The 27370-nt window shown below is 42.1% G+C and overlaps 1 protein-coding gene across 3 annotated transcripts in view; it reads left to right on the top strand.

The window, feature by feature from the left end:
* The window catches only part of STARD13 (StAR related lipid transfer domain containing 13), a gene marked incomplete at its 5' end in the record, with an annotated part of 256335 nt that overhangs the window by 118063 nt on the left and 110902 nt on the right, over positions 1 to 27370 (top strand). The window contains one exon of one of the 3 annotated variants that reach the window (XM_082304663.1): positions 17694 to 17862. The exons of the other annotated variants lie outside the window; for them this stretch is intronic. Within the exon in view, the coding sequence (XP_082160789.1) occupies positions 17694 to 17862 (169 nt within the window). Of the gene's footprint in view, positions 1 to 17693; positions 17863 to 27370 lie in introns of those variants that run through there. 3 annotated transcript variants of the gene reach the window in all.

Below are 27370 nucleotides of genomic sequence, written 5' to 3'. Positions count from 1 at the left end.
GCCAATTCCTGTGCTGCTATATATCATAATTCCTTTAAAAATCACCTCCTTGAGTCACAATTCATTGAGAAACGCAGCTTTCACTTCAACTGAAGCATATTTTAATATCAAGTTTCAAAAGAAAAGTTTGAAAATGTGAACTTGGGTCTGAAAAGACAGAAAACAGCAAAAAAATGTATTTTGTAAAATGTCGTAATTTTAAGCCAGCCTCATGATTTTAAAGAAGTGACGCCCGTCTTATGGTTCTTGAAAATTTAGTTTTGGGAATATTCTTTTCAATCAACAAAGAATTTGTGATGGTTTCTTTGTTTATTACAGGCTTAAAAGTATGACAGTGTAACAGGCTCCTTGACTGACATTAGAGCATCCACAAGAAGACTGCACTTCTGTAGCTCCTTTGCACGTCCTGTTTACAGTTCAAAAATGAAAATATTTTGACAATCAGACCATCCTGGTGCAGCTTATACTGCAAATAATCAAAGACTGAATGTATACAGATATGAGTGCAGCAAGTAACTATGGTACAAGAAGGGATCAGGATCAGGAACATCTTCGTTCTGAAAAACTAAAACCCCCAAAATCAATTTAATTAATTTAGGTAATAAGCAATTTCTTGTGAAATACTCTGCCCATCATTCCAGTAGAGGGCAGTAATTTACATACAGTAATATCAATTAGTATGTGTACACAACATCGCAGAATATTAGACTCAGTAACTGGTTTTACTAAGATAGTGCAATATTCAAGGCATACCAAGTCCCTCAAGGATAGAGTGCCACCCTGAAGTTTTATTTTCTGTGCTTTTGCAGCAGGACTTAATCACATTTAATTACAGTAAAGTTTAGGCAAGTCGTACTTAGCGCACTGAACTAAATCACCTCCACATGCCCCAACGCTACATGCAGAGGTGTGCAACACATGCCCCCAGTTTAATGCCATAAACCCCCCAGACTGAGGGACTGTGATACAGCTCTTACATTTGGGTCACTTAAAGCAAGAAAACATGCCAAAAACTATGTGTTTGGATCCCAAGGTAATCACATGAGGTCCAAAACTATACAGTGCAGGTATAGCCTCTCTCACCTGCACCGTGCTAGTCTGGAGCAGTGTGCACAGACCAACTCTCCACCCCTTGGCATAGTGTCCCGAGATTACTTCGAGCAGTTACTACACTTCGCAATGTAGAAGTAGACCAAAATTCATGACAGTTAAAAAACCTGAGATGCTTTCAGCAAACATGCCAATCAAAACTAAAACATATTCTGCTGCATATAGTCATCAGAATGAACTGTATTTCAACAGAATTTGAGATACTGATTTTTTTTCCCTGTTGCTGTTGAGCAGTAAGTATATAGAAAAGTTTTTGTGTCCAGAGATCATTTTTACAGATCCAGCAACATGCTGTAGTACAGTGGAAGAGGAGGCACTGAAACTTATAATCATTGCATTTCTTTAAGTGGTAACTGTTTGATTCCTAATCTATTTCAAAACCACTACCATTTAAAATTTATGCTTAGCTGAAAATGGTTTAATCTGCAAGTATTTCTTTAGCAGCAAGATAAGTTCACTAACTCCAAAATAGCTTTCTTAATTCTGTCAATACTTTGCAAATTTTACTTGTCACGGATCTAAAATAATGCAGAGATAATTGTTTTTTTCTGTTGCTAGAGCTAAATTAATGGCACTGATGCCCCGGGAAGCTAAGTAGCACGTTTTTTGGGGAGGAGGGATTTGTGTCCCAGGCTGTGATGAGGCAGAAGACACTGAACCTTCACAGGTCATTTAATAAAGCAGCACTTTAAAAAAGCCAACAAATTGGAGTATTGGTTTTATTATGGAAAGAATTTAAAGGGAAATTACCTTCAGCACAGAAGCATAGTTCAAATATACCTTACATCATATGTAGATCTGTTTGAATCTGAGCTAAGAGTTGCTTGAAATATCTTTGTATTTGGACTTTCAACACTGCAATTTAGGAAGAAATTCAGGGTAACTGCCAACTCCAGGAAGGGCATAGCTTGAGGGAATGCCAAAAGAGTTAAGTAAAAACCAATGGTACAGATGATCCTTCTCTCAGTGAAAATACTGAAGAATTACACTTAGCATTGGAAAAAAGGGTTCCTAAAGATTTAGGAACCTCCTGCATTGGTTCATAGCTTGAACTTCCCTAAAGTGTATTGCATACATGTGTAAGTTTATTTTGGATTCACTGCATGGAGGAGTGAGGACCTGAGCATTTGTCCCAATTTAGGTTATTTTCAATGTGCCTCTCATTCCTCTGGTAAATGTACCTCTCTTTCCCCATCCTAGCCCCACTCATCCTGATCTGAATGACATGCCGTTTCATAGCTTATCCAGAATAATGCTGTAGTAAATTATTTGAGACTGTAAGTTGTTTATGTGTCAGTTGACTGCCGAAAGAATATGCGATTGGCATCTCACTGTTTTGCTCGTTTTAAGAGGTCTCTTTAACATAAGGACAGATTTTATCTAAATAAATCAATTTTACAGGGAGATTTCAGCCATTGGATTTGTAGTAAGAAAGAAACTTTTTATTTATGATGTTGGAAAGACCACAGCTGGGAATGCACCCATTAATAGACTCAAACAGATGGATTCTGACAAGTCCGTGAACTATTCGCACTCTTTTTTAGCAAATATTTTGCAGCAATCCCAACTTGCAAATGCTGCTTCAGAAACAAATATGGAACTCTCTGTCTGTCTCAAGACACAAAACAAGAGTGATGAGTGAATTTAAAATACTGTGGTTGAGTATGTATATGACATTCACTTGAAATTTAGGAAGGAGTGCTTTTAATGGAGAATAGTTATGCCTTGATGCAATAAATGTTTTGAACTATAAATAAAGTCATGGAGGGTAGGGTGTCTTTATAGATGTAGCGAAGTGAGGATTTTCAGCAAAGGCTGGCACCGCTTTTTTCAGGAAACAAAAATATTTTCCATTTGTGGAAGTCGCTGTCTGAGAGAAGGTAAATGCACACCTTCAAAATAGCTCTCTAAATAAAGTAGCAGAAATAGCAGAAAATGATACAATATGGACAAGCACTAGAGGAGTTGATAGTTACGAGAAAACCGATGGGAGGAGGACTGCTGTGTACTAGTATAAGTAGTGACTCAGATCATGTACTTTCAAGTAAAACCAATGCATGGCACACGTTATTTCTCTTCAATTTTTAAACTTTAATTTGTAGCTTTAAAATTTTACTGAACATCACTGTATTTCTGGTATCATAGGAAGGTAAAAATGACAACTCATTCCTCTTTTCTGTATTATTTATTACTTTATCCACCTTTATCGTATCTTATATTACTTTTCTCAGTTGAGATTTTCAAAGCCCTATGACAGCACTGAGCCCATCAGCTACCTTTGAACGGACTGGGAAATTATATAGCCAAAAAGACACAGCCAGCTTTCAAAATGTCAGTAATTGACATTAACATGCATAACCAAACACAGGTACCCTGAACCTCTACCTGAATTTCTGCCACATGGTGAGGTGTTTGGGGTTTTGCCCAGTTTCTTTCCTGGGAAGAACTCTTACGGCTTCCTTATCAGTTAAGATTTGGACCGTTTTTTTTCTGCCAGTTACATTAAGGAAAATGAAGAGCAACTTCTCCAAAATCAGCAGAAACGCTCTGGATTCTGTTGTAAGAATGGCTTTTATCACCCTGACTTGACTCACTCCATCACTCCTGAAAACAAAGAAGCATTAGTTCCTAGAGAGTCAGAAGCATAGTTTTACATCAGCTTGGCAAATGAGTATTTTGGTAATTACAGTTGCTGTATAGGGACATATATGTCCCTAACAGCTCCATATACATATATAACAGCTCCATCCATATATGGCCCATATACATGTAGGGACATATATGTCCCTAACAGCTCCAAGTGCTTTTATTTCAGAACAAAGCTGATTGATAATTTGATTATGGCCTTAATTCAGCAGAGCACTTAAATACTTTATAAATTTAAATGGTTAAGTGTTCGACTCGTGGACTCGTGTTTTGTTACATTTAACCTCTAAACCAACAATATATTATTTTTAAAAATATCTATTAAATCAGCATAGTAGGATGTGTGAGTTCATCAGAAATGGGAAGGTACCAGAACATCCATATTTCTGACATATAATGAAATAGAGGATACTATACCTAATCTGATTCAAATAGAGATCAAATACATTTCAGAGTCTAGGTTAGACAAGACACCACCAAATACAATTGACTCTGAAACATCTGTTTTGTTTTACACAAAACCATAAACATGCATAATTACAAAACGGCCTAAGCCGTTTCTTTTGAAGGCACCCTAAACAACAAGGACAGCAGGACAAGTGTTACAAAACCAACGCATATACATTACATTAATTAATACATGGCAGCATTTTAAAGAAACTAGGAAATTCAGAGGGATTATAAAACAGCTGGGATGAATTGGAGGTAGCAACACCAGACTTCACAGAGCTGTTTTTTTAAATCTCTGGATTCTAGGTCACAGCAGAGGCTATGATGCAGAGTGCTCACTCTTTCACTCCTTCATGTTGCTTTCTCTTAAGGAGGATCATGACTTTTAGAGGGCTGAAACCATTATCTCTTCTTTTATGGAAAGGATCAGTTGGTGCAATCGTTAGAGATCTTGAAACTGGGAAGAAGTTTATTGCTGTAACAGATCGGGCAACATATGGAAGGAAATAAGACATTCTCCAGAGACAGATTAAGTTTTTGCCAACGCATTTTATTGAAATTTTGGAAAATAAACAGGTCATTAATTGGGTCCAGATTTAGCTACTGCAAATTGTGCAAAGATGTTGCAAACCAGATGCTTTCCCCTATTTGTTTTTACAACCCTTTCTATTTATGGATGCTCTTATTTAATGCCTTATTTCTTTAATAGAGGACATTGTTTTGCAGTGGAAGTTGCATCTCTCAATTAGTTTTGCGAGTAGATGCCTGGGTAAAACATACATGTCCTCACCATTTCAGGGGACAGAACAGTCAGCAGTAACGTAAGTAGGAAGTAATCAGTAGGAAGCTGTGGAATACAGTAGTTCTTGTAAAGTTAACATCTAATTCTTCCCTGCGTTCCTTAGCACATAGCAGTTTTCAGTCTTTCTCTATGCAGATGCTGATAGTGAAATGGTAGAGACAAAGACAGCTATCCCAAGGATAGCATCCTAAGACTTGGCTTGCCGATGAAGGTGTGAATACAACCCATGTCAGCATTTCCCTGGCTTTCCTGAGGTATGTGGCAAAGCCACTGATGTACCTGACAGCCCCAGTTTCAACTTGATCTCCAGATCAAGGCTGGATCCCAGAATGGGAATGTAGCAGCCAAGTCAGCTAAGCTGTACCAACTGACAGAAATAATTGAGAAAAGAAATCTTCATTCCTTTTCCACTTAGGTATTGTTTAGTCCTTGGAGTACAGGCATTATGTTATGCTCTATCACAGTCTTGATTCATGTTGTAAGTAACATACAGGGTGAAAAGCATCTGCCCTGACTTGAAAGCAGTGAGTCTAGTGGGGTTGCCTTCTAAAAGGACTGAGCTAGTCACTCGAGGTCCTTCGCAGTCAAGACAGAAATAGGTACCTCTGAAAGCAAGCGCTGTCATCCTGAAATAGGTGTGTGAGACAAGGGGGATGAATTGCCCTCCAGTGGTGATTATTTCTCTCCATAATCCTAGCCAAGTGACAGCACCAAAGACCTGCCTGCATCAGTGACAGGCGGGGAAAAATCCATCTCTTCAGCTGCCACCTGAGTACATTTGATGTGGAAATCAGTGAGCCACTAGCATTGCAGAAGTTTAATTTTAGAGATTGCTGCTTAGAGCATCTCTGGCTTCGTTTTAAGGTACCTGCTCAACTAAGCAAAACAGGAGATCAAGCTGACAAGGCACCTGTGACTTCAGTGGCACTTGAACATGCACTTAAAGTTACATGTTCCAACAGTAACCAGCCAGTGCACCTGAACCTCGCATAAATGTATTTCTCCATTTCCAGATTATTCTGGGGATGCAGATTGTGAATTACACGTCTTTAGAAGACATACCGAATTTATCGTAAGAAAAGCTGTGTGATTTTATTTGTGGTCCCTGACTGGCTTAGCTAAGCAACAACGGCAGCAGCCAGGCAGATTTTGTACTGCATGCTTTAAACTGTGTTTTAAGGTTCACTTTTCAAACTACTAGTTAGTTATCCGATATGTGAATATTTGTTGTACTTGGTAGTGTCCTCGGTCAGAGCAAAAGTCTGTCAGCCTCAGGTATCCTGTTTTTCACAACAGCTGCTAGTGGATACTTAGGAAAGAGTGTAAGGACATGGCAAGTTTACGGTATGACCTCTTAGCTTCCAGGTTTCAGTAAATAGTTCTCTGCTGATGTTGTTAACAAGGCTGCCAATTAGGAACAAAGTAAGAGCGAGGTTTACAATGTGACCGTGCACTTCCTAGCTGAGCTACACCTAAGCTGGTGAGACACAGAGTCTGTTTCCCGTTTGTAATCTTCTGGAGACGTGTAATCCCTCACATCACCGTTGCTATTTTAAAAAGTTATTCAAATCACTCACAGGTGTCACGGCCAGGGTTGCCTCCCTGTCACATGAACTTTCACTAGTCTGAGCAAAGTGGGAACAAAGTTTATTTTTAAAGCAATGCAGACTTACTAGTGGTTTGGAAGCAAAACATTCAGAACTCCATTTGGTTTTAATTTATCATCCAACCTATTATGTTTGGTAACATATTAGGAACCAGTGAGTATATTATTTGTCATAAGTTGCTTAGGACATAAAAGGAGGAAAAATAAAGACAGAAATACATGAATCTCTGGTTCATTCTTTTGCAATCCAAGTACAGATTACATACAACGTACTTTAAAGCTAATTCTGATCTCAGCCACACAAGTGCAAATTGTGAACATTTACAGGGTAATCAGCAAATTCTGGTTTGGAGTAAAAGACCTCCACAGCAGCATGGTGGGGAAACTTTTTTTCAGGACTCAGTTTTGCCTTAATTTCATGTCTTTATAGCTGAGAACAGCACTTACCTGTCAAAATCTAATTGAAAGAGAGGAGAAAAAAAATCAGCAAACATAAACAGGACCAACCTTTTTCAAAGGACAGGTGCAATTTCTGTGCTGCAATTTTTAGTTGCCTGACTTGAGATACTTCAAAGAGGTCTTATGTTCAGAGTGAGGAAACCAACGCTCCCAGAAAGTCAGAGCTTTGGAAGTGTCATGGAAAATCAACCCAAGATGAGTAGTTCCTTTTGAAGGTTTTGGCCAAGGAATTTTTCCAGTAAAACTACATTCCATAAACATGGAGCAACACCTTAAGTAGACAACAACAAATGAGGAACACCGTGGGGTTGATTTGAAAGAGAGCTGTATATTCAGAAAATGGAACAGGGAGGAAGCCTGACAGAGTGACTTGATAGGGTGGCAGGATAAACAGAAAGTAGACAGCAATATTTTCATCAAGCTGGAATCGGCAGAGTAAAAAAGAAATTCATGGCTGGTATGGACTTTCTCAACCAACTCTCTTGGTCTGCCTATTTTGAACAGAGGGGGAATCAACAGAGAAGAAGAAGTCTTGGTAAGTGGTTGCTGGAGGAGGGAGGAGGATGTGCAAGGTAGTGAGTGTAGGTGTATAGAGCTAGAGAGGGGAGAGGTGGAGAAACAGAACATGATCCAAGGCAGGACAGCTGATCCGGGGCAGGGGGGATAAGCAGGGAACATCTGCTGGAGAATAATTCACCCCACCTGCATTGCTGCGGGTTTTAGACTCTCTCTGGTCCTTCCTGCTGACTGGAAGCATTTTCCAAAGGCAGGCTGTGGGGCAGGAGCAGGCTGCCTGCACTTTCTCAGGAGAAGCAGCGTGGTGGCTGGTAAGTGAGCTATGGGAAGCCCATTCCTCTGCATGGCTCCTTGCTATTTGGCAGGCTTCCACTCTGTAAAAAAAAAAAACACCTGCAGCTTGTTGACCAAAATTACTTTATCCAGTTAGATACATTAACTTTACAGTGTCTATATAGTGCAGTGCAAACTGTGAGGTAAAAAAAAAAAAGTGCAAGAAAGAAATACAGTCTAGAAATGGAAAGCTTAAGTTGTGCACAGAGCAGTTGATTGTTGGGAGACAGAAAATCCTGGTCAGGGACTTGTGCAATTCATTAATATCTATTTATATTGTAAATTGTTTCACTGCTGGTATATTGTGGAAGGTCTGAGAGGGATTATTGGTTTGGTTTGGTTTTTAAATAAAATTATAACTGTTTGAATCTTCTGATTCAAATCTTCTGATATGAAAAAATAATAATTTGGGATTAAAAACTATGGGCATCATGCATTCGCTTTCAGACATAAAGGGCAATTAATGTACTGTACAGAGCAATTGATGTAGATTATGCTAAATTCTAGCTTTAGGTGAGGGATAAGTGATACGTGCATGTCCCGTATTTCCCCTGTCTTCTTTATTTGTGAGGTTGCCATTTAGGCACCAGTATGGCTAAGATTATGCAGCCAGCTAAGCGTGCAAGTGTGTTGGTCACACTTGCAGTGACATGGTGGGTCAGCCTTAAAGCTGGGCTAGTGGCCACATTGACTGGTCATCCATATTACTTTCTGTGCAGGACCTTTTCTCTGGTTCTGGGATGCCCAAGATCGTAATCTGGGCAAGGGAAGAAAACTTCATGTGCACCCTGTTCTCCAGGGCATGGGCAAGCACATACCCAGATGCCGTGGGGATGAACCTCAGCTCCATGCTGGATTCAGTGCCCTCACTCACCCTTGCAGCAATAGCACAGCACTGCCATGTGTCAGGCCAGATGGTCCTGCACTGTAGCAGGGATTCTGGGTGCCACAAGGCGTAATTCAATTTGCTTCATCAGGGAGATCGGAGAGGTGGAGGCAGAAATGGTCACTGCAGCTTCTGCAGAGGACATCCCTCCCAGGAACACTTGCCACCCCATGTAGGCCAAATTCCCACGTCGCATCAGCCAAAACCCCAGCTTTCCTGGGTCTCCAGGAAGAGTGACCAGCAAAGGGATGGCTTTGCTGTACCTAGTGGCTGTCTTGGTGGCTTGGGGACTGTAGAAAAAAAAGGGGACGTTTTAACTGTTAGTGAACAAAATGCTTTATATCTATCCTGCAGAGTACTTCCTTGCGCGTTAGGCTGCAGTCCAGCCCTAAAGTCAAGACCCATTTTATCGGTTAGTGCATATTGCTGTGTAGAGCCGCATGTACAAACACTACATCCTTGTTACGCAGGATTTATAAGATCCGATAACGTGCATTTAATAATATGTTGGGAAATCTGTGGCATTCTGCAAGTTTAGGCAATAAGTGTCTCGTCTGAAGGAACCCACTACAGGTGTAGGACCATTTTGAAGGGTATTTATTTTCTCCTTAGTTCATGCAGTTACAGTAGACTTTAGCCTCCCTCCAGTAGACTGATATTGCTTGTAATGAAAATGAAACTGCCTACAAAATTATATTTCCTTTTTTTTACATATAGGTACCAAAGTAGTTAAGCAGGGCAAAGATCACTGTTAGCTGTCAAGAAATTGGTACAGCGACAGGTTATACAGCTTCCCTGAAGTCTTACAGCAAGTCACTGCCAGGTAGTCCTGTGCCCTGACCATTGTGTCAGTCTGCCTCACTGGACCAGGGGCTGAAATCATGCAATGAATATTCATGGATTTCAAGGAGCCTGGAGAATCTGATGTTCCCATGCACCAGTTCCATGCTGTTGTGTTTGAAATAGTGTTGCCAAGAGCTATTCTGTTCTGTCTTCTTTTTTTTTTTTAATTTTTACAAAATCTAACTTTGGCATTGTCTCTCTAGCACAGACAGACAAAAAAACCCCTCTCTCAAAACCAGATCAAAACCTGAATATTTGTTTTCTTGCCCATTTCATCACCATGGTACTGGAGTCCTGTTGAAAAGAAAATAAATAGCGAAGCCCTCACATGAAGTCTGCGAAGGCATGAGCCTTCGGCTGAGATAGGAATGTTTGCCTGTGGTTCAGAGTGACACCAGCAGTAGGGCTGTGTAGGGATTTACAATGTATTTGGATAACATAAGAAACAAAGTTTATCTGAACACTTTCTTATGTTATCACTGTGTTATCCAAACACTTTGTTAGTGGGACTGGGAGATTAGGATGTGTGTTAGCCCACCACTACTTAAATATATTTACACAGTTCCTGTGGGTTTAATTTTTGGAACTTGGGTATAGATTTAGCAGATGGAGTTGCACTAAGGGTATGGAAACTACTTTTAGCTCATTACTGTCATAATACTCTCCGAATGCTTTGGCAGAGGAGGTCTGCCACCTGAAATGTCTTCCTCTCTTTTGACTTCTATTTTGGCCTCTATTTATTATCCAACTTATTTTTTTTTTTAGTTTACTGTTGAGAATCACTGTCTTTAGGGACTTCACACTGCGGGGTGCTGGCTATTCTTGCCTTGGGAAGAGTTCAGCTAAGGCCAGTGGAGTCTATATTCATATGCTGGTGTGGTTTCACTGCGAAAAAATGTGATGTTTAAAACTGGAGTGAGACCATAACACCTAAATTAGCAGCTAGGCACTGGACGAAACAACCAACCCCTTGCAATGACTTTACCCACTGGCCAGGAGTGCCTGGGCTCTTCTAAGCCTCTGGGAGAGCAGAAGGGACGGGAAGGTCCCATCCTCTGAGCCGGCCATTGTGGCCAACAGGCCACCGGCTCACACTTCACCAGCAAATGTGCCAAGAGGGCATGAAGAGGTTGTGCCCAGGGAAATACTGTCTATTCCGCAGGCTCCAGCCACAAACCACAGGAGTGGTTATTTTGATGTATTTATGCACTAGCAATGCTGTTAGGATCCCACTTTTATATAGTCCACGGGGTGGGTGCAGGCTGGTTAGCTCACATAAGAATACAGACCGGCCACTCCAGGTCAGACCACAGCTCCATCCAACCCAGTATCATGCGTCGGCCAGCTGGCAGTTGCAACTATTTCGGGAAAAATATAACACTGGGATAAGCATGTAGTGATGCTGTATACATTATATATCGAACTCGCGTTCATGTGGTTCAGGGAGGTCCTGAGCCACGAGCTGGAATTGTGTGTTTAATGGCCCTTGCTGAATTTTTCTTTCAGGATTTTCCCTAATCTTTTTTTAAACTCTTCTAACTTCTGGCAGCCACAACATCCTCTGACAATGACTTCCAGGGGTCAGCTATGTAAATATGAAGAAATATTTATGTTTGTTCGTTTTGAACCTGCCTCATGATCATGTCACTTACTGTTCCCAACTTCATTCACTGCGAGAAAAGACCCCAGCACTGCCAAGTGGTGGGCAGACCTTTGTAAATAGCATAATGATGTTTGTGGGTTTGCTCTCAATTAGTTTTCTAAAAAGTTTTAAAATCCTCTTTGCTTCTTTTGTACCTACTGAGCACTTGTATTGGATTTTCATAAACCTGTCCAAGATCTGTTTTCTCAGTGATAATAGCTCCATTAAATCCCATCACTGTGCACTGTGTACCTTTAGGGTGTTTTTTCTCTGGTACATTTATCAGCCCTCAAAAGCTACAGTTTTAATGCCTTCTCAATCAATATTGTAAGAACCTTCAGTGTTTCCAACCAATTTCTGTTTTGACTTCCAGACTAATTTGCTATCATCATTACATTTTGCCACCTCACTACTCAGTCTCTTTAAAAAAATCATGTATGGATAGTGGACAAAACAAGTTCCAGTGCTAATCTCTGTGGGAGTCCACTGGGAATCTCACCCCATTGTGAACATGGAATATTTATTACTACTTTTCTTTCCTGTCTTTAAACAGCCATTAAGCCACAAGTGGCCTTTTCCTTTTTATCCCTGATAGCTGAGCTTCTTTATGATCATGGCAGAGATCTTGGAGGAGCCTTTTTCAAATCTGTTACTATTAATTTTGTTGATTTGACATCCCTGAGCTCCTCTATGGGAGGACCAATGTGAGGAATCACTTCAGCTTCCTTGCCATGACCCTTATCTTCTGTATGTTTGCCTGGGTGGCTGGTGGGGCACTTACTGCCCTTTTCCCTCTGCCATCCTTTGTGCCCATAAATGCACTACTGTTGTACTGAGCCTGCATATCATTTCTAATCCTCTGCTTGTATTAGAGCTGCCTTCTGTGATTTGGCCAGGCCACTAATGCTTTTGTAATCAGGAGGTACATTTTATACCTGTACTATCCACTAAACATCTGGGTCTTAAAATGCAAATGGATAATCCTCTGATGCTGGAATGGGGACGCTAGAACAGAGGAAAAAGGTATAATGTAATAGTCAGGAGCCTCTTCTCCTGGTTTGAACTTTGTCAAGGGTGTTTCTAAGCCTGTCATTCATGCATAAGAAGCAACCTTGCTTAGCAGTATTAATTTTTAAAACTCACTATCAAACAGTTGACATAGCAGCTGACTTGCCTCCAGAACACATCAGTATGGGGCTTTCCAGTGAAACGATCCTCTGTTGTAATGCTGTGCAGCTATTAGCCATCTCCATTTCGCTTCCCGGCGATGTCAAAATCTCGCATAAGCTGTTTTCCTTTTGCCCCAGTCCGATTCCTGGCAGCCCCAGACAAGCTGCAGAGCCTCGGCGCCCCGGCACAGCCGCAGGAAGACGGTCAAAGTGCCGCTGAGCCGGAGGAAAGCATTTCTGGCTGCTCTGGAGACCCTGCTGTTTCATGCCCTGTATAAATGAGTTTTCAGCCTGTAGTAATCCCAGCTCAGCTCTCAAACAAACGTCTGCGTTCAAACATAAAACATTTTTCCTAAACAGCAGGCAACGAACTTCTGCTTTTAAAAGTCCCAGTCCCAGAGATAGGATTCAAAACACGTGAAGGAGGTGAAACCCTCATCATAAACACAGCTTTGGGCTCCCCACATATTACTTTTCCTAAATTTGAGAAAGGAGGAATTTCCTGCTGTTAACACATGAGCTGCTGTGCAGGTACAGGTAAGAAATACAAGATGTGTGGATAGGGTAGGGATAAGATATGTGGGTAGGACTCCAGTATAGGGCATATTGCATATATAGGATATTGGAGTTTTGGCCATAATCCAGCAAACTAAACCATTCTTCTACCTGTAGAATTATAGAAGGGAATCCAGAGATCAACAAGTTAAAAGCAGATGCCTGATTTTTTTTTTTTTTCTTCTGTGACTTGAAAACATGAATTTCCGGCTTCTTCTAATTATGTGTCACTAATGTTAATAACAGCTGTGCTCCGCCAGTGGTTAGGAAGCAGTGTTGTTCTCATAGCACCAGTGCTTTCAAATGAAGAGAAGCCATCAAGTTGCCATTTAATTTTAGATGCGATATAACAAGATAAGTGCAACTAACAATAAAAGGGAAGTGGGTCACGGGGGGAAGATCAAGTGGCTGATTACTGTGTGAGAACTGCAGGTTCAATCCAAGCCCAAAGAACTCCGCGCCACATATGACATCATGGACCTATCTCACAGTTATTTAGGAAAGGTGAATTATAAGACATGAGTAAGCGATCCTGTTATACATATATCTGTGTATGTGAATACAAGTGGGAAAGTGCTGTTTGTCTCAATTTGCCCTCAACTACCCCGCTCCCTGTAGCATTGCCTCCTGTCTGTGTGAGTAATACTCCAAGGCCAAGGTGGTGCATAGAAACTCACACTGTTGTTTTGCTCAGAAAAGCTGGTCCTAAGTGGACAGTTCATAATGAACTGATAATCAGATATATTTTAGCATTTCTAGAGTACGCTGCGCTGCTCTCTCCAGCTGATTACAGCACCCTACTCTTAGTGAAATGGAAGCAGATGTCAAGTACTGCCTGTGATACTTCGGTATATATGGATAGCCCTGGGGCAGTTTTTTTCTGCAAATAGTTTACTCTTTCCCTCTCACACCAAATGCAATTTCAGGGAGAAAAGGTGGAAGAGAGACATAAAAATCAATGAACAGAAAATCAAGTGTTGCAGTTCTGCCTATGAATGCATACAGAGAAGAGTACACATCCTTGAGTTGACTTTGTCAACTATACTAATAAACACTGCACATGTGTCAGTAGTGCTGTGCTTTATTAATAAACCTTCAAGTGAAACCTCCTGACCTTCCAGAAAATTTCAGTATCCATCAAATCACTGTTTGTCATCTTAGATGTCTAGCTGTGACGTGTAGGTATTACACTATAGATATAAGTGCAGACATTTCTGATTCAGGTTTATAATCACTAATTCCAGCTGTGGTTTTATGAAGGAATCTTCATTCCTGCATGGATCAGTCGGGACATGGGAGCGTGGGGTTGGTTTTCCATCTCATGGGCTGTGCTGCTGTCGTGACAGGCAGCAATTTCAGGTGTGTGCTGGAGCTCCCCCGCAGCCTTTGTAAAACGCACAGGGAAGCTTTCATCTTGAAGTGCTTTTATGAGATGCATTAGCATGAAGTTCAGTGTTGCTCTATTAACTATTCCAGAAACAGTCTGTAGACAGAGACTGAAATATTAATTAGTGCTCTTATATAACAGCTCTAGGCTTCTGTAGTATTTTTTTGTCTGAAATATTGACGGCCAAAGGTGTTTCCTCACTTGAGTCACGCATTTTTGAAAATAAGCAGTGAGTGTCAAGGCAGCCACCGAACGAGGAGACAGTCATCTTAGAAGTATGCAACGAGGATTAATTCTTTCCTCCACTGTGCGCAACTTCAAGCACAGGAGCTTTCAAATGAGCACCACAAGACCAGCTAACTCTTGTTGTTTCTTGTTTTATTTGACTGCTATGTAAGTGCTGGACCGGAGCCAAAAAATTCAGCCGTGGCAGAGGCAGTGCTCAGCAGCACTGAGCCTGGAGCAGCCCTCTGGCTCTGAAGTTGTGTTTGAACCCTCGTGTCCGGGAGGAAGGGCAAGTCATCGCCCTGCAATGGAGGCTCCTCATTCTGCCCTTGGTGACCGCTGCGATGTGCTGCTGGAGAAGCTGGGAGGGCAGCTCTGCCCTGTCACCCTCTGGCGGGGACACGGGAAGGACGGACAGCCACAGGGGCACTGGGGCTGGTGCTTTGCTCTCTGTTACAAGCATATAACTGGGCTTGTTGAGCCCTTAATGGACTTGTTCCCTAGTCAATACCTCACTCAGGCTCTTGCCTTGGTTTTTGTTTCTTTGGGCTGGCTTTTGAAGCGTTACATTTCTATTAAACTGCTTCCTGGTCTTTGGAAATATTGCAAGGAAGAATGCAGAGTCCCATTAGCTGAAAAAGTCCATGCATTTTCCAACAGAAAAAGAAATCCCTATGAAAATTTAAACAGAGTGCTATGAAATGTTAATAATTGCTTTTTCCACTGCAATAGCATTTTATAAGTAGAATTAGATCAAAAGACTGTAGATTAATCAAATAAGAATTTTCCTGCATGGTGGTAATGTCTCTTTGGATAAATACTGTGCACGTCATTGACACTTGGGAGTGTCTGGGGTAGTTTTTCTTCAAAAGACAGCAGCTGAGTGACTGACACGCTGACTTGGCAAGCTGGGCTGGGAACGGAGACCACCCCTTCCCTGCTGCTCAGGTCTCTCCACTCGCACCTGTGCAGCAATCCTGCCTCTCCGCTTTGCCCAGCAAGGCAGGGAGGAGACTGGTCATTCCCGCTCCCTGGCTGCCAGTGACCAGCCCCGTTTGGGAGTATAGATGGTAGTGGTGCCACCTCTTTTGTCCTGAGTTTGAAGTCCCTGCTGGGCGTCCCAGAGAAGACCATACAGCCACGCCTGGAGCAAAAACCAGCAAGTACAGGACTTGCGGGTGCTGTGCATGGTAATAACAGGTAATGGAGGCTTTCAGTATAGAGCATTCATTTTAAATTTCTAGTACCCAGAATTATATTTCTCCATTTTGCGGCGCTGCAAAAGTCCCACAGTGATTAGGAATAAAATTCATAAGGTGTAATGAGAACAGATTGCATCACAGTAAAACTCTGCCCTAAGGGGTTTGCACAGAGCAAAGTTTTAAGGAATGTGAATGAGACAACTGTCCTTTCCTCCCTCATGTTTAGGTGGCTACGTCTGCCCTTGCAAACTAGCCTGACCCTGTCCTTTGTGAGCAGGCAGGTCCCAGGCAATGCCACCCCATGGCCCTGCCCTGGTGGGCAGCCTCATCCAGGCTGGGGTGGGAGGAGAGCTCCGTTGTACGAAGGCGTGTCGTGACCTATTGTTGGCCTCAAGGCTGGAGAACAGGATGCAGACAATAATGTCACCGCAGGTAGATGTCCAAGTGGAGTCTGGGGAGGTCAAGATCCCCCATGGGTTGGGATGGGGGTTGAGCCCCTTCTGCTCGGGGCTTGCAGCCACCCCAGCAGCGCTGTGGGCTCCCCGTCCCCCAGCTTGACACTGGCCTCATGGGAAGGGGCACGGATCTGGGAGGTGGCAGCATGGTTCCTGAGCTGTGCAGAATCCGTGCTGGCTGGCCACCCCGCTGCCTCCCCTCTGCCTTCCCCTGCCCTGCTGCCTGCACGTGGGTTTTGGCAGGAGCCTGTTCAGCCGGGTGAGTGGAAGAGCCTTCTGAGTTGCCGTCATTTCCAGTTTTGTAGTCCTGTGAAATTGATCTCCAGGGCTGTGAAATTGCTTCCCATGGGCCAGTGGTGCTCATATCAGAAACTATCTTGATCACAAAACTCCCTGGCAAGAGCTCTGCTCCCTCAGAAATCAGCTCATGCTAGGGGTGTATTAAACCAAAATATTGGTATTTTAAAATGTAATGGAAAATAATTTGACAGGCATACTAGGAGGGCATTTTCAGTATATTTTTACTCAGATTTGCTGCCCACTTGCTGATAAAAATGGCAATGTTCTGCTTCCATTTGATTAACTAAAGAAATGGCATGTTTTGCAAACTCAGTCGTTGATATATAAGACTGAATGAAAAGAGATGCCCCTCTGTCTATGAAAAAAACCAAAAGATGTTGTGGTGAGGAACCTGAAGAACAGAACATCTCTCCATCACCTTCCTGTCTTCCAGGCTGTGACCAGTTCTCGGTGACACTAATACCAGGGACACTTGGGGTTTGTTTGCTGCTGAGAGCCTGCTGCTAGGCGTTGTTGATTTGTTTTTTCATCCCAAGGGCTTCACTTGTTCCAGTGCTTGTTGTACCGTGCGGTTTTGGGGATTCAGACAGCCCTTCCGTAAACGGACTTTTTCTTGGCAAACAGGGGTATGATTTGTAGAAAACGAGCGAGGGCATCTTCTCCAGAGATGAGTCAACAGCTGGGTGGCGTGGAGCAGAGGAGGAAAAGGTTTTCTGCAGCCCTGCGTGCTCTAAACCAGGCGTTCCCGAGTGTCTTCAACTTTTTCGTCTTTGCTTTCAAAGCGGTCCGGTGCAGCCCCTCCGTGCTGGGTAAGCTCCGGCCGGCCGGGGGCTGCCGGGGGCTGCCGGGGCAGCCGGGGCTGGGGCGGGCTGGCTGTCCCGCTCCGGCAGCCTCCGCTTCCACAGCCTGGGCTCGGAGCGATTGGCCCATGCGGATCATGTGGGAGAAGCAGGAATCCTGAGTTGTAGCTTTTGGCACTCCTTTTTCTTTTAAAGCGCTTGCTCTTTTCAGCTCCCTAGGGCTTGTTGCCTCCCTCCTTTCATTACCCTGATTATAATCTGGAGTAGCCACAGCGGAGACGGACGGAGTGATTTTAAAGGAGCAGAGATGTTTAAGCAGGTGCCCAGGACTTCGGGCACCGGCTGTTACTACCTAAACTCGGTGTCACCTGAGGGCCAAGAGATGTACTTGCGATTCGATCAAACCGCCAGGCGCCCTCCCTACAGGATGAGCAGGATTCTCGCCCGTCACCAGCTACTGACGAAAATTCAGCAAGGTGAGTTACTGGCAGAAGCTCTCCTTAGCCTGGTCACAAGGTCTGCAGGTCCCCTCTTTCATAGGAGAACAGGTTTTAATGCATCAAATTTCAGGCTTTTTTCCTGTGTCTATTCTGAACTACTCTGGCTAGAGTCACAGTTTGAAATAGGAATTCATACTTTTCTCTTTCTACAAATGCACACATACACAGAGAACCAAGAGACAAACGCTAGTGCATGATTAGCTATTTAACTAAATTGTCTTTTAATCATAAACTATGCAGTAGCTTAGGTGCTGAAGTTCGTCTTTTCCGACTGGGAGAGCAGTTACTGGCAGCAGTACGTCTGCTCTGATTGCTACAGGTAAAATCTGCCTGTGGTAAAGCAGAGAGAGAGAATAGATGATTGTCCGGTTAAAAACAAAGCAGAAGTCCAGAGCAGCTGGAAGAAGGCAGCTGGGATAACATCCTTTGGAAACAAGCATGTGTAACTGTCAGAGGATTAGAAAACTTGTCATATGTCCTTAAAAATAATTGCTGACTTCGCTTTCTGCAGCTGCTTATGCAGTTACCTAGGCAGTCATTACAGATGTATTGATTTTGTTTTTCTGAATATATATCTATGGCATTAAAGCTAAATGCAGATTGGCCTCAGAACAAATCCTTTGGCCTGTGCATGCAATTTAAAATCATCTTCAGAATCGTTAATGCAAAGATAAAAAAATAAAAGCCAACTGTACAGATTTTTCCAGATTAAAAAGCAAATCAATACATAGTTTTGTATTGATCGTAGTTTTGTATAGCATCCTGTTCCCAAGAATACTAGTTTCCAAAGTGGATATGGTCCTACATGCAGAAAAAGAGTATGTCATGTATTTGTCATGAAAAAAAAAATCCTGAAGGTAACAGTCACTTTCTTGACAGCTTGCAAAAAGACATTTGATTCTGCTAACTAGGGGCAGGCATAGAGTTAACATCGTTTACTGTCATATCTGGCAAATACCACAGAAATTGGTGCGAGCTTCTGACCAGCAGTAGTTAAATGGAGTGGCTATTTTCGTGTGCTGCTTTCCAGAAAGATTCTTTATACCCGTGGCTGTCAAACTCTGGCAGAAGTACAGGGATATAGCGATGAAACTTTTATTGCTTTCATAAAGAAAACAATACATAATTCTTTGGCCAGCTTTTAAAAAAGATGAAAAAGATAGTTTCTGTGGCAATTAGGAAAACGCAGTTGTTTGCAAGGCGGTCTCAGAAACCGGTTGTGTTTGAAGGATACCGGTCCTCACTGCAGCTCTAATTTCAGGAAGGATATTATGTCATTCTGTGTACCCAGTGTACAGCCTGGATTGAATGGAAAGAAAGGGTAATTTATTTCTCTCCAGGTTTATTTGAAAATGTCTTGGGTGCAGTGCTAGTACCAGCTGAATTTGCAAGCAGCAGCTGCGGATGAGATGCATTAGCACAACTCCTCTACCTGTTGTGGTGCTGTTGAATGTTCCGTCTTCTAACCCATAACCCATCAGCTGTCCGGGACAGCCAGGGCTGCAAAGCCATCCAGCGGTGCCAAGGTTGTGTGGTGGGACAGGGAGGAGTTTCCAAGCTGTAGCTTTTCTGCCTGCAGCTTGTTGCATGGATGGTCAGTCTGTGGTAAATAACCTCTGCTGCTCTGCCACAGCTTTCCAACCTGTCCCACATATAGCTGTGGGAAATGATGTTTGTATAGCGCCTTGATGATGTGATATGTGTTACAGTTCAGCACAGGAAATATTTGTGTATTTCGGATCACTAAGAATACATTTGATTCCTTCACTTCTTTCATTGATGGAAAACTGGGGACGGAGTCCACTGGTGGTTACATGTCAGTTCATTAGCAATAATGAAATTATGTGTGCAAATAGATGCTGATGTCTGTGTATGAGTCCATATGTAGGAATATACACATCTAGTGGAAAATCATGTGCAAGGTACACATTTTTTCCGCAGTGCCCCAACTACTAAATAATAATTTTGTTACAATAGCTATGTTAGTAATACCAAAAAAAGCTAAGTCTAGCTAGTATAACTCAATCTGAAACCTCCAGCTTACACTCTGGATGAAACCCTAGACCCATCAGAGTGACTGACAAGACTTTTAGGAGGGTTTGCTGGGTGAGCGTGTCTCCCTCTGTGCCTGCCTTATTCGGACTGCAAGCGGTGTGAGGGTACTGCAGTCAGTCCCAGTCCCAGCCCCAGTCCCAGAGGGTACTGGAAGAGTACTGCAATAGGGATGGAGGAATCAGCCTGTCCCCTTAGAGGTGAGTACGTTTAACCCAATTGGCCTGGGGGATTCATTACTAATGGACTGCCACAGAGCAGCTTATCAAGAACACATTGAAAAGTAAATCAGGAGATGCAAGATGAAAACCAAAACTTACTTTCAGTCACCCAGTTGAGTAAAGCGTGTAAATCATTATTTAGTCCCCTTGAATTCGTATGTCCTTGAATCATACATTTTAATGCCATCAAAACAATACATTTGAATGCTGCTGCCCCAATTCTTGTGTTAGCACCTCCCCATCTAATCATTGTTTGAATTATAGTATATGTTTGGAAAAACATCCAGCCTGCGTTTTAATATCGCTGGAATGGTGAATCCTGCCTGCTTAATTGCTTTGCTGAAAACAGATCTGCCACATGTTTAAGTGCTAAGCTGCCTTGGGGCTTGTTTGAATACCTGATCTCTACTTCTTGTGCGGATATTTTTCAGTTGCTGCTTTTCCAACTGGAGGCACCCACAGTAAGAAACACTGAAGTTTTTGCATCAGGGTTATTTTTCCTTAGTGAAAGGGATGATTTACAAAATCACAATGTATACAATTTACAATGTATAGAGCACTCAAAGCTTCCATTCCAGGACAGGAACTTGGTTCACTAATGCAGTGTAATACAAAGTGTTGCATATACTTTTATCTTTTCAGTCATTAGCTGCGTGTACTTTTGCAAACAATGCTAAATTACTCTGTCATACTGTGCAATACAACATTTCTTCCTCCTTTAAAAACACATTTGCTGAAGAAGCTTTCCTTTGTATTTTCCTTTGCTGTTAGTTAAAAATAAACTAAATGAATCATTAGAGGAATTATGCTATTTAATCATTTCTAAAAAGAAAACCACCACAAGGGAAATGAAAGGAACTAGACTGTTATTTTAATCAGATCATACTTTGAAAGTCCTAAATATTTGGTTTATGTACACCACCGGCTCCTTGAGGCAGAATTATGTGGTGGCCTGTGAATGTGAGTAGTAATTATCTGTCTGATATTAAATAGGTATTTTCAAAATGTGATCTTTTGATGATTCCCTTTCCCCCATAAGCCCGTTAGTTTCCATGCTGAAGGGGACACATGCCTCAGCATAAAGGAACAGGGTGTAGCATGCTTGGTCTGAGGTATTTGTTCAAACTGTGTATGCAGTAACTGTATGAGAATTCATTAATGATTACTCATGTTCTCTTTAAATAAATAAGGTGGCAACTTTCAAGAATTTATATTACATAGAATCATAGAATCGTTTAGGTTGGAAAAGACCTTTAAGATCATCAAGTCCAACCGTTAACCTAGCACTGCCAAGTCCACCACTAAGCCATGTCCCTAAGCATCACATCTACCTGTCTTTTAAATATCTCCAGGGATGGGGACTCAACCACTTCTGTGGGCAGCCTGGTCCAGTGCTTGACAGCCCTTTCAGGGAAAAAATTTTTCCTAATATCCAATCTAGACCTGCCCTGGTGCAACTTGAGGCCATTTTCTCTTGTCCTATAGCTTGTTACTTGAGAGAAGAGACTGACCCCCACCTCGCTACAACCTCCTTTCAGGTAGTTGTAGAGAGCGATAAGGTCTCCCCTGAGGCTCTTTTTCTCCAGGCTAAACAACCCCAGCTCCCTCAGCCGCTCCTCATAAGACTTGTTCTCTAGACCCTTCACCAGCTTCGTTGCCCTCCTCTGGACACGCTCCAGCACCTCGATGTCCTTCTTGTAGTGAGGGGCCCAAAGCTGAACACAGTACTCGAGGTGCGGCCTCACCAGTGCTGAGTACAGGGGCACTATCACCTCCCTGGTCCTGCCGGCCACGCTATTCCTGATACAAGCCAGGATGCCATTGGCCTTCTTGGCCACCTGAGCACACTGCCGGCTCATGTTCAGGCAGCTGTCGACCAACACCCCCAGGTCCTTTTCCGCCGGGCAGCTCTCCAGCCACTCCTTCCCAAGCCTGTAGCGTTGCGTGGGGTTGTTGTGACCATGACGACATGAGTCACAAAGTTGTTATTTCTTTCAGAGTACACGGCTAAATTCAGTGGAGAACACAAAATATAAAAAGTATCTCTAGGTAAAAAGAAATCAAGAATGAAGGCCATACTCTGAAAACGTTAAATTAAAATCGTTGACTGTGCAGCACAAGTAGAATGTAAGTCAAGGTAAAGGAAGCCACATCTGCCCCCACCCAGCTAGGCATTGCTGGTAAAGAAATGTCCCCATTCATCTAAAGTAGAATTTGATTCTTAGACTGCACTTTCAATAAGAAAATAATATGAAGAAATAAATGAAAGTAAGACAAAGTCCTATTCTCAGTGAGTAAATTGCTGCCCACAGTGAGGTATGCTCTGTGATTTGTCCCAGTTCATGTCCACAGGCGAAAGCAGTTGAAGAGAGTCGTTCGATGGAGCGATCTCAAAGCATACTATAACTTTTCAAGGCAAAATCTCTGTTCAACCCTCAGCACATGTTTTATATTCTCATATGTTGCAAGTTCAGTTTTGATCTTTTATGAGTACTGCTACCTCTGTGTCACCTGCGTTTGTCTGGTTTGAGCAAGCGTTAGAGGTACAAATAAATGCCTTTTTCTGTCTACAGTCTTCCCTTTGGAGCTAGTTCAACATGTTTAAGTTTTCTCTTTTCTAAGCATGAGTACAGTTTGTGGGTAGTGTTAGAGAGGGATGCGAGTGACTTGGCAAAAAATTGTGCATTTTACGTGACTTTAAATTTAAACTGTTAATGTAAAACAAACCAAATATCAGCAATAGACAGCTGTAAAATACTCCCATACTCAAAAGGAGAACTTGGAAGTCATGTAAGTGAAAATGTTGGAGTCATAGTCTGCATTAAAAAAGCCCGGATCATATTCTGGATGTACACACGGGTACAGAGTACTTGTCCATCCCTGGAGATGGGAAACAGGATATGATTGTGTAATTAAAGACTGTGGTTTTGTTCAGACATATAGAGAGAACAAAATATGGTTGTTCAGGCAACCTGAACCATAGCATTTCCCACATTCTGGATGCTGGCCACTTTACCTACACATCTTTAAACCTCATTGTCTGAACCCAGGAAAGTAAAAGATTAACCAACAAGATTCAGCCTTGGTGGTAATGATACAAACACCCCCACTTAGGTCATCTCTGACCAGTGCCAGTGACCTACTGCCCCTTGAGCTTGTGGGGTAACTCCTGGCAGCAGCAGTTTGTACTTCCCATTCAACCCCTGGTGCCTCCTCTTACGGTGGCCCCGTGTCTGTGCTCCAGCCCAGGCACGCTGGAGAGGACGGGTCTGGGGCCGAGGTGGCCTGGGACACCAGGAGGAACATCCTCAGCTGCAGAGCTGCCTTGCAGACCTCAGCTGGACATGGCCTGTCACCCTCTGAGTGTCAGACGTGTAGGGCAGGCGTGTGCTCAAAGCAGAGGGATCTTTGGGTCCGTTAAACAATATCAAGTCTTGACTAAGTCTGTGAAAACTGTGTTTCATACAGTATCTGAAGGTCCATTAGAAACTGAGACCCTACCTCACATGATGCCTCTTCACCATCATCTTTCCTTCCTTATACACTCTCTTTCCTCAAGTCCTTAGCCCTAAACTTGGAGAAACTAGAGTTTTTCAATTAAATTGTAGGATTTCTTTAAAAATATTTTTTTTCTGAACTTGTACTCTGAAATGTTTGAAGTATTTGTGTGAAACTTCCACACAAAAAATGTAAACATGCTGGGGGTATTTATAAACTCAAAGTGCCCTGAGGTGTGTTTATAAAAAAAATAAAAATAAATAATAGTGCGAAAGATTGCTGTCCAGCTAATTAAAGTTTAACAAAGTTGTACTTCATAGACAACAGGACATTTGAAAGCGAGAAACCGTCACTGGAGCCACTACCTGGCAAAGAGGTTCAAAAGCTGAAATTATCAAGAAATATCTGTGTGGTATGTATCAAGAAACGCCCTGTGTGGTACTGCAGATCGGACTCGATGATAGTGGTTCCTTCTGGCCTTATAACTTCACAGCCGCTGAGAGTCGGTGACACGTCTGCTGACACATGCAGGTTGGACACCAAGAAGTAAATCTTGGCTCTTCTTTTAAGTTAGGGGACTTTTGCTCTCGATTTCACTGAAAGCAGGATTTCAGCCAAGGTGAAATCTTAACTTGAGACATTTCTGTCTTGAAATTGTTTGTGGTGAAATGAACAGCTGTAGTTGTGCTATATATCTTCTGTATTGATCACTGAGGACATTTTTAATTTTCACATTAACCCTGTTGTATAATTAGAGCCAGTAACGTTAAAAGACATTTAATCCAATAAATGCAGGATGTATGCTCAATAAATGAATCATTAGCATGATAATAATTGTATTTTTTTAGTTTAAATTTAGAAGAAGTAGTGATAAGTCACTGGGGTATATAAAATGTTACATAACAGAAGCAAAATAGAAATTACTCACAAAAATAGATTAATTAAAACAATCTGTACATAGCACTTTTGTTACTGGGAGACTCTTATGTCAGTATTTATACATAAATCCCTGAAAATAAAGTGCAGTATTTGTGCCCTGAGCACCATAAGTGTTAATTAAAAAAATCTGCAGTTTTAGGTTCCAGACAGATATTGTTTTTCTCTCTAGGCAATAGATCCTTATGGGCTTTTTTTTCCTTCATTTTGGTTCAAATGCAAACACTATGAAGTCATTGATAGCATCTTAGCCATAGTCACTGTTTTTATCTTACTTGTATCATACAATGTTCTCAGACTTTTAGTTGTACTTAAACAATTATGTGAGCTGTTTCATATAGGGCATCACATATATTTAGATTAGTGCCTAAGCCTCTAATGGAAGGGACTGAGAAAACAGGTCCCTTGTAGTTAGGTTATTAGGTTATTAAACAATTGTCTGTAGTTGAATTTGTGTACACCTTGCAATAGCCGCTTTTGAGGGTAAAATGCTGAATTATATGGCCCCTGGGCTTGATCCAGTATATACTAGTTGTGTGATTTCTTACTTATACTTATTTTACAGGTATTTGAATGTGGGCAAGTCAGTAAACCCTCATCTTCATGCCTCGTAAAATTCTCATGTGTGCGCTTTTGCTTAAAAACTTCTTGAGTTTCCCCTCAGGTTCAGTTCAACAGGTCAGCTGAGCTTACCAGAGCAAATCATCAGAACACTAATTGCACACCATAGTATAGTGGGGGAGAGGAGGGCTTGAGCACCTTGAGCTGGACTATTTAGAAGGTATTTAAGAGCAGACAGCATGATTCAGAGAACTTGGGAGCATTATGGCTTAGCTGAAAAGAATGTGCGTGACTCAGTCTGAAAACACGTTGTGGCTTTCCGTCTCTCATCCGTTACAGGACTGAGAAGATTAATTCTACTGGGAGAAGAAAATCACTCCATAACACTTCAGACTACATGGGGTTTTGACTAACATGCACCCGCAGATGAGCAAAAGTTTCTGTCCTTGCGATAAGTTAGGCGAACTCAGAGAAATAACTTAGTTTAAAATATGGGCTGCAGAGTACGTCTTAAGTAAATACCATCTGCCAAGCGTGGAAGCTGCCTTGCTGGAACGTACCAGACGTTTTGCTTTCCACTCAAAGTCCTTTGCCAAAGAAGGACTCAGCCCTGCAACTTACTCAGATGAATCTTCCTTTGTACTAAAGGAGCAAAATAATAAATCCTAATAATGTCAACTGGTATTGTTCTAATGAGCTAGCTATTACAGGCCTTTGGCAATAGTTGTGTTCTCTTAATAGGATTGTAGTTGGAGGAAGGTCTGTTTGTGTGAGCAAAGTTTTCAGTATTTGGAAGCAAAATCTGTATATATATTTATTGTTGTTTCTCTCTAATGGCCTAAAGCGTATCTGACTTTTTTCCCCCTTAAAGACACTATAGTGTCTTTCATGGTTTGTTTACTTTATTGATTGTGCCATGTTTATTTCCAATTCTCCATCACTCGAGTGGTTTAGGAGTATGGAAAAAAGCACTAAGTTCAAAATGGAATCTCTACATTTAATTCTAGCTTTTATCCTCTTCAGTAACAAACACGTACCTGCCAGCATCCCCCACGCCGCAAACCTGCCATCTTTCTGGGAGATTTCTGAGCTTCCTTCTTGAAATCACATTTGCAGGAAAATATGACACCCTCTCATTAAGGAAAGGCATTTCCTTAAAGGCTGCAGTGCAGCTTTTACTGCCGAATGTGTTCAGAAGTGAGGATAATAGTACAGCTTTTACTCTTCTCTAACACTTCTCTACAAGGGAGCTGCTGCCTCTGCAAATCCCCCAGCACGTCCTGAGCCCTGTGGTTTTTCTCTAGATCTTAACAACTCTTTCCCCTTCCTTACTACATGCATCCTTTGGGCCAATACTTCAACGTGGATTATCCGTGTTATCCACAAGCTCCTGCTTGAAGATGTTAGGTGTTAACACATCATGTTCCCATGTCGGTTCTAGGCTTATGGCAGTAAAATGTCCCTCTGAGTGGGCATGTCTGTACTGCTAAATAAGAGGGATGGGAGGTGAGTTGGAGTACTCCTGCTCCGCTGAGCAGATGAGTCCCTGACTCTGTTTTGGCCTTCTCCAGATAGCTCAACCCAGAGCAAGTTTATGGGAGAGAGGACTAGTCCCAGATAGTGCAGACATGAGCCAAGCAATGCGACTTGATCAAAAAAGCAGAAATCAGGCAGTCTTTCATTGAGCAGTGTAAACATAACCAGTCTTTCCACTGCCACAGAAGATGTGGAATGAGGAGAAACCTTGCTCCACAGGTCTAAAAATCTAAACACTAATGTTTCTGTAGTATTTACCCCAAGAAAGGTAAAAATTTCTTGCTGTAATACATTTTTTAATGCTTTGAAGTTTCTGAAGAAAGTATGCGAAAGTCAGTGTATCTTATTGTGAACTGCCTTTCCATTCCTGCATAAATGCAGAAGTAAATGCTGTTAAAAAGCCAACTACTTAAGTCTTTTTCATTATTTCATACTGTGCAGCAGACAGTTCACATTAGCTAACCACAACCCCGTTCTTCTTTTGAAATCAATATCCCAAATTTGTGTAACATCAGAACCTGCAAAGACTACTCCAAATAATTAGGTCATATTGCTCATCCCAATAACTGCAGCATCATCGAGCGTCCTTCCAAAGGACCTGAGATCTGAAAAGGGATGAAAGATGTAAGACGACTCTAGACTTGAGAAGGAAGAAGTGTCTCTGTCAACACTGGGGTCGC

Source organism: Platalea leucorodia (genome assembly GCF_965183815.1).
Source record: "Platalea leucorodia genome assembly, chromosome: 2".
Lineage (NCBI taxonomy): Eukaryota > Metazoa > Chordata > Aves > Pelecaniformes > Threskiornithidae > Platalea > Platalea leucorodia.
This window is presented reverse-complemented; position numbering and strand designations above follow the sequence as displayed.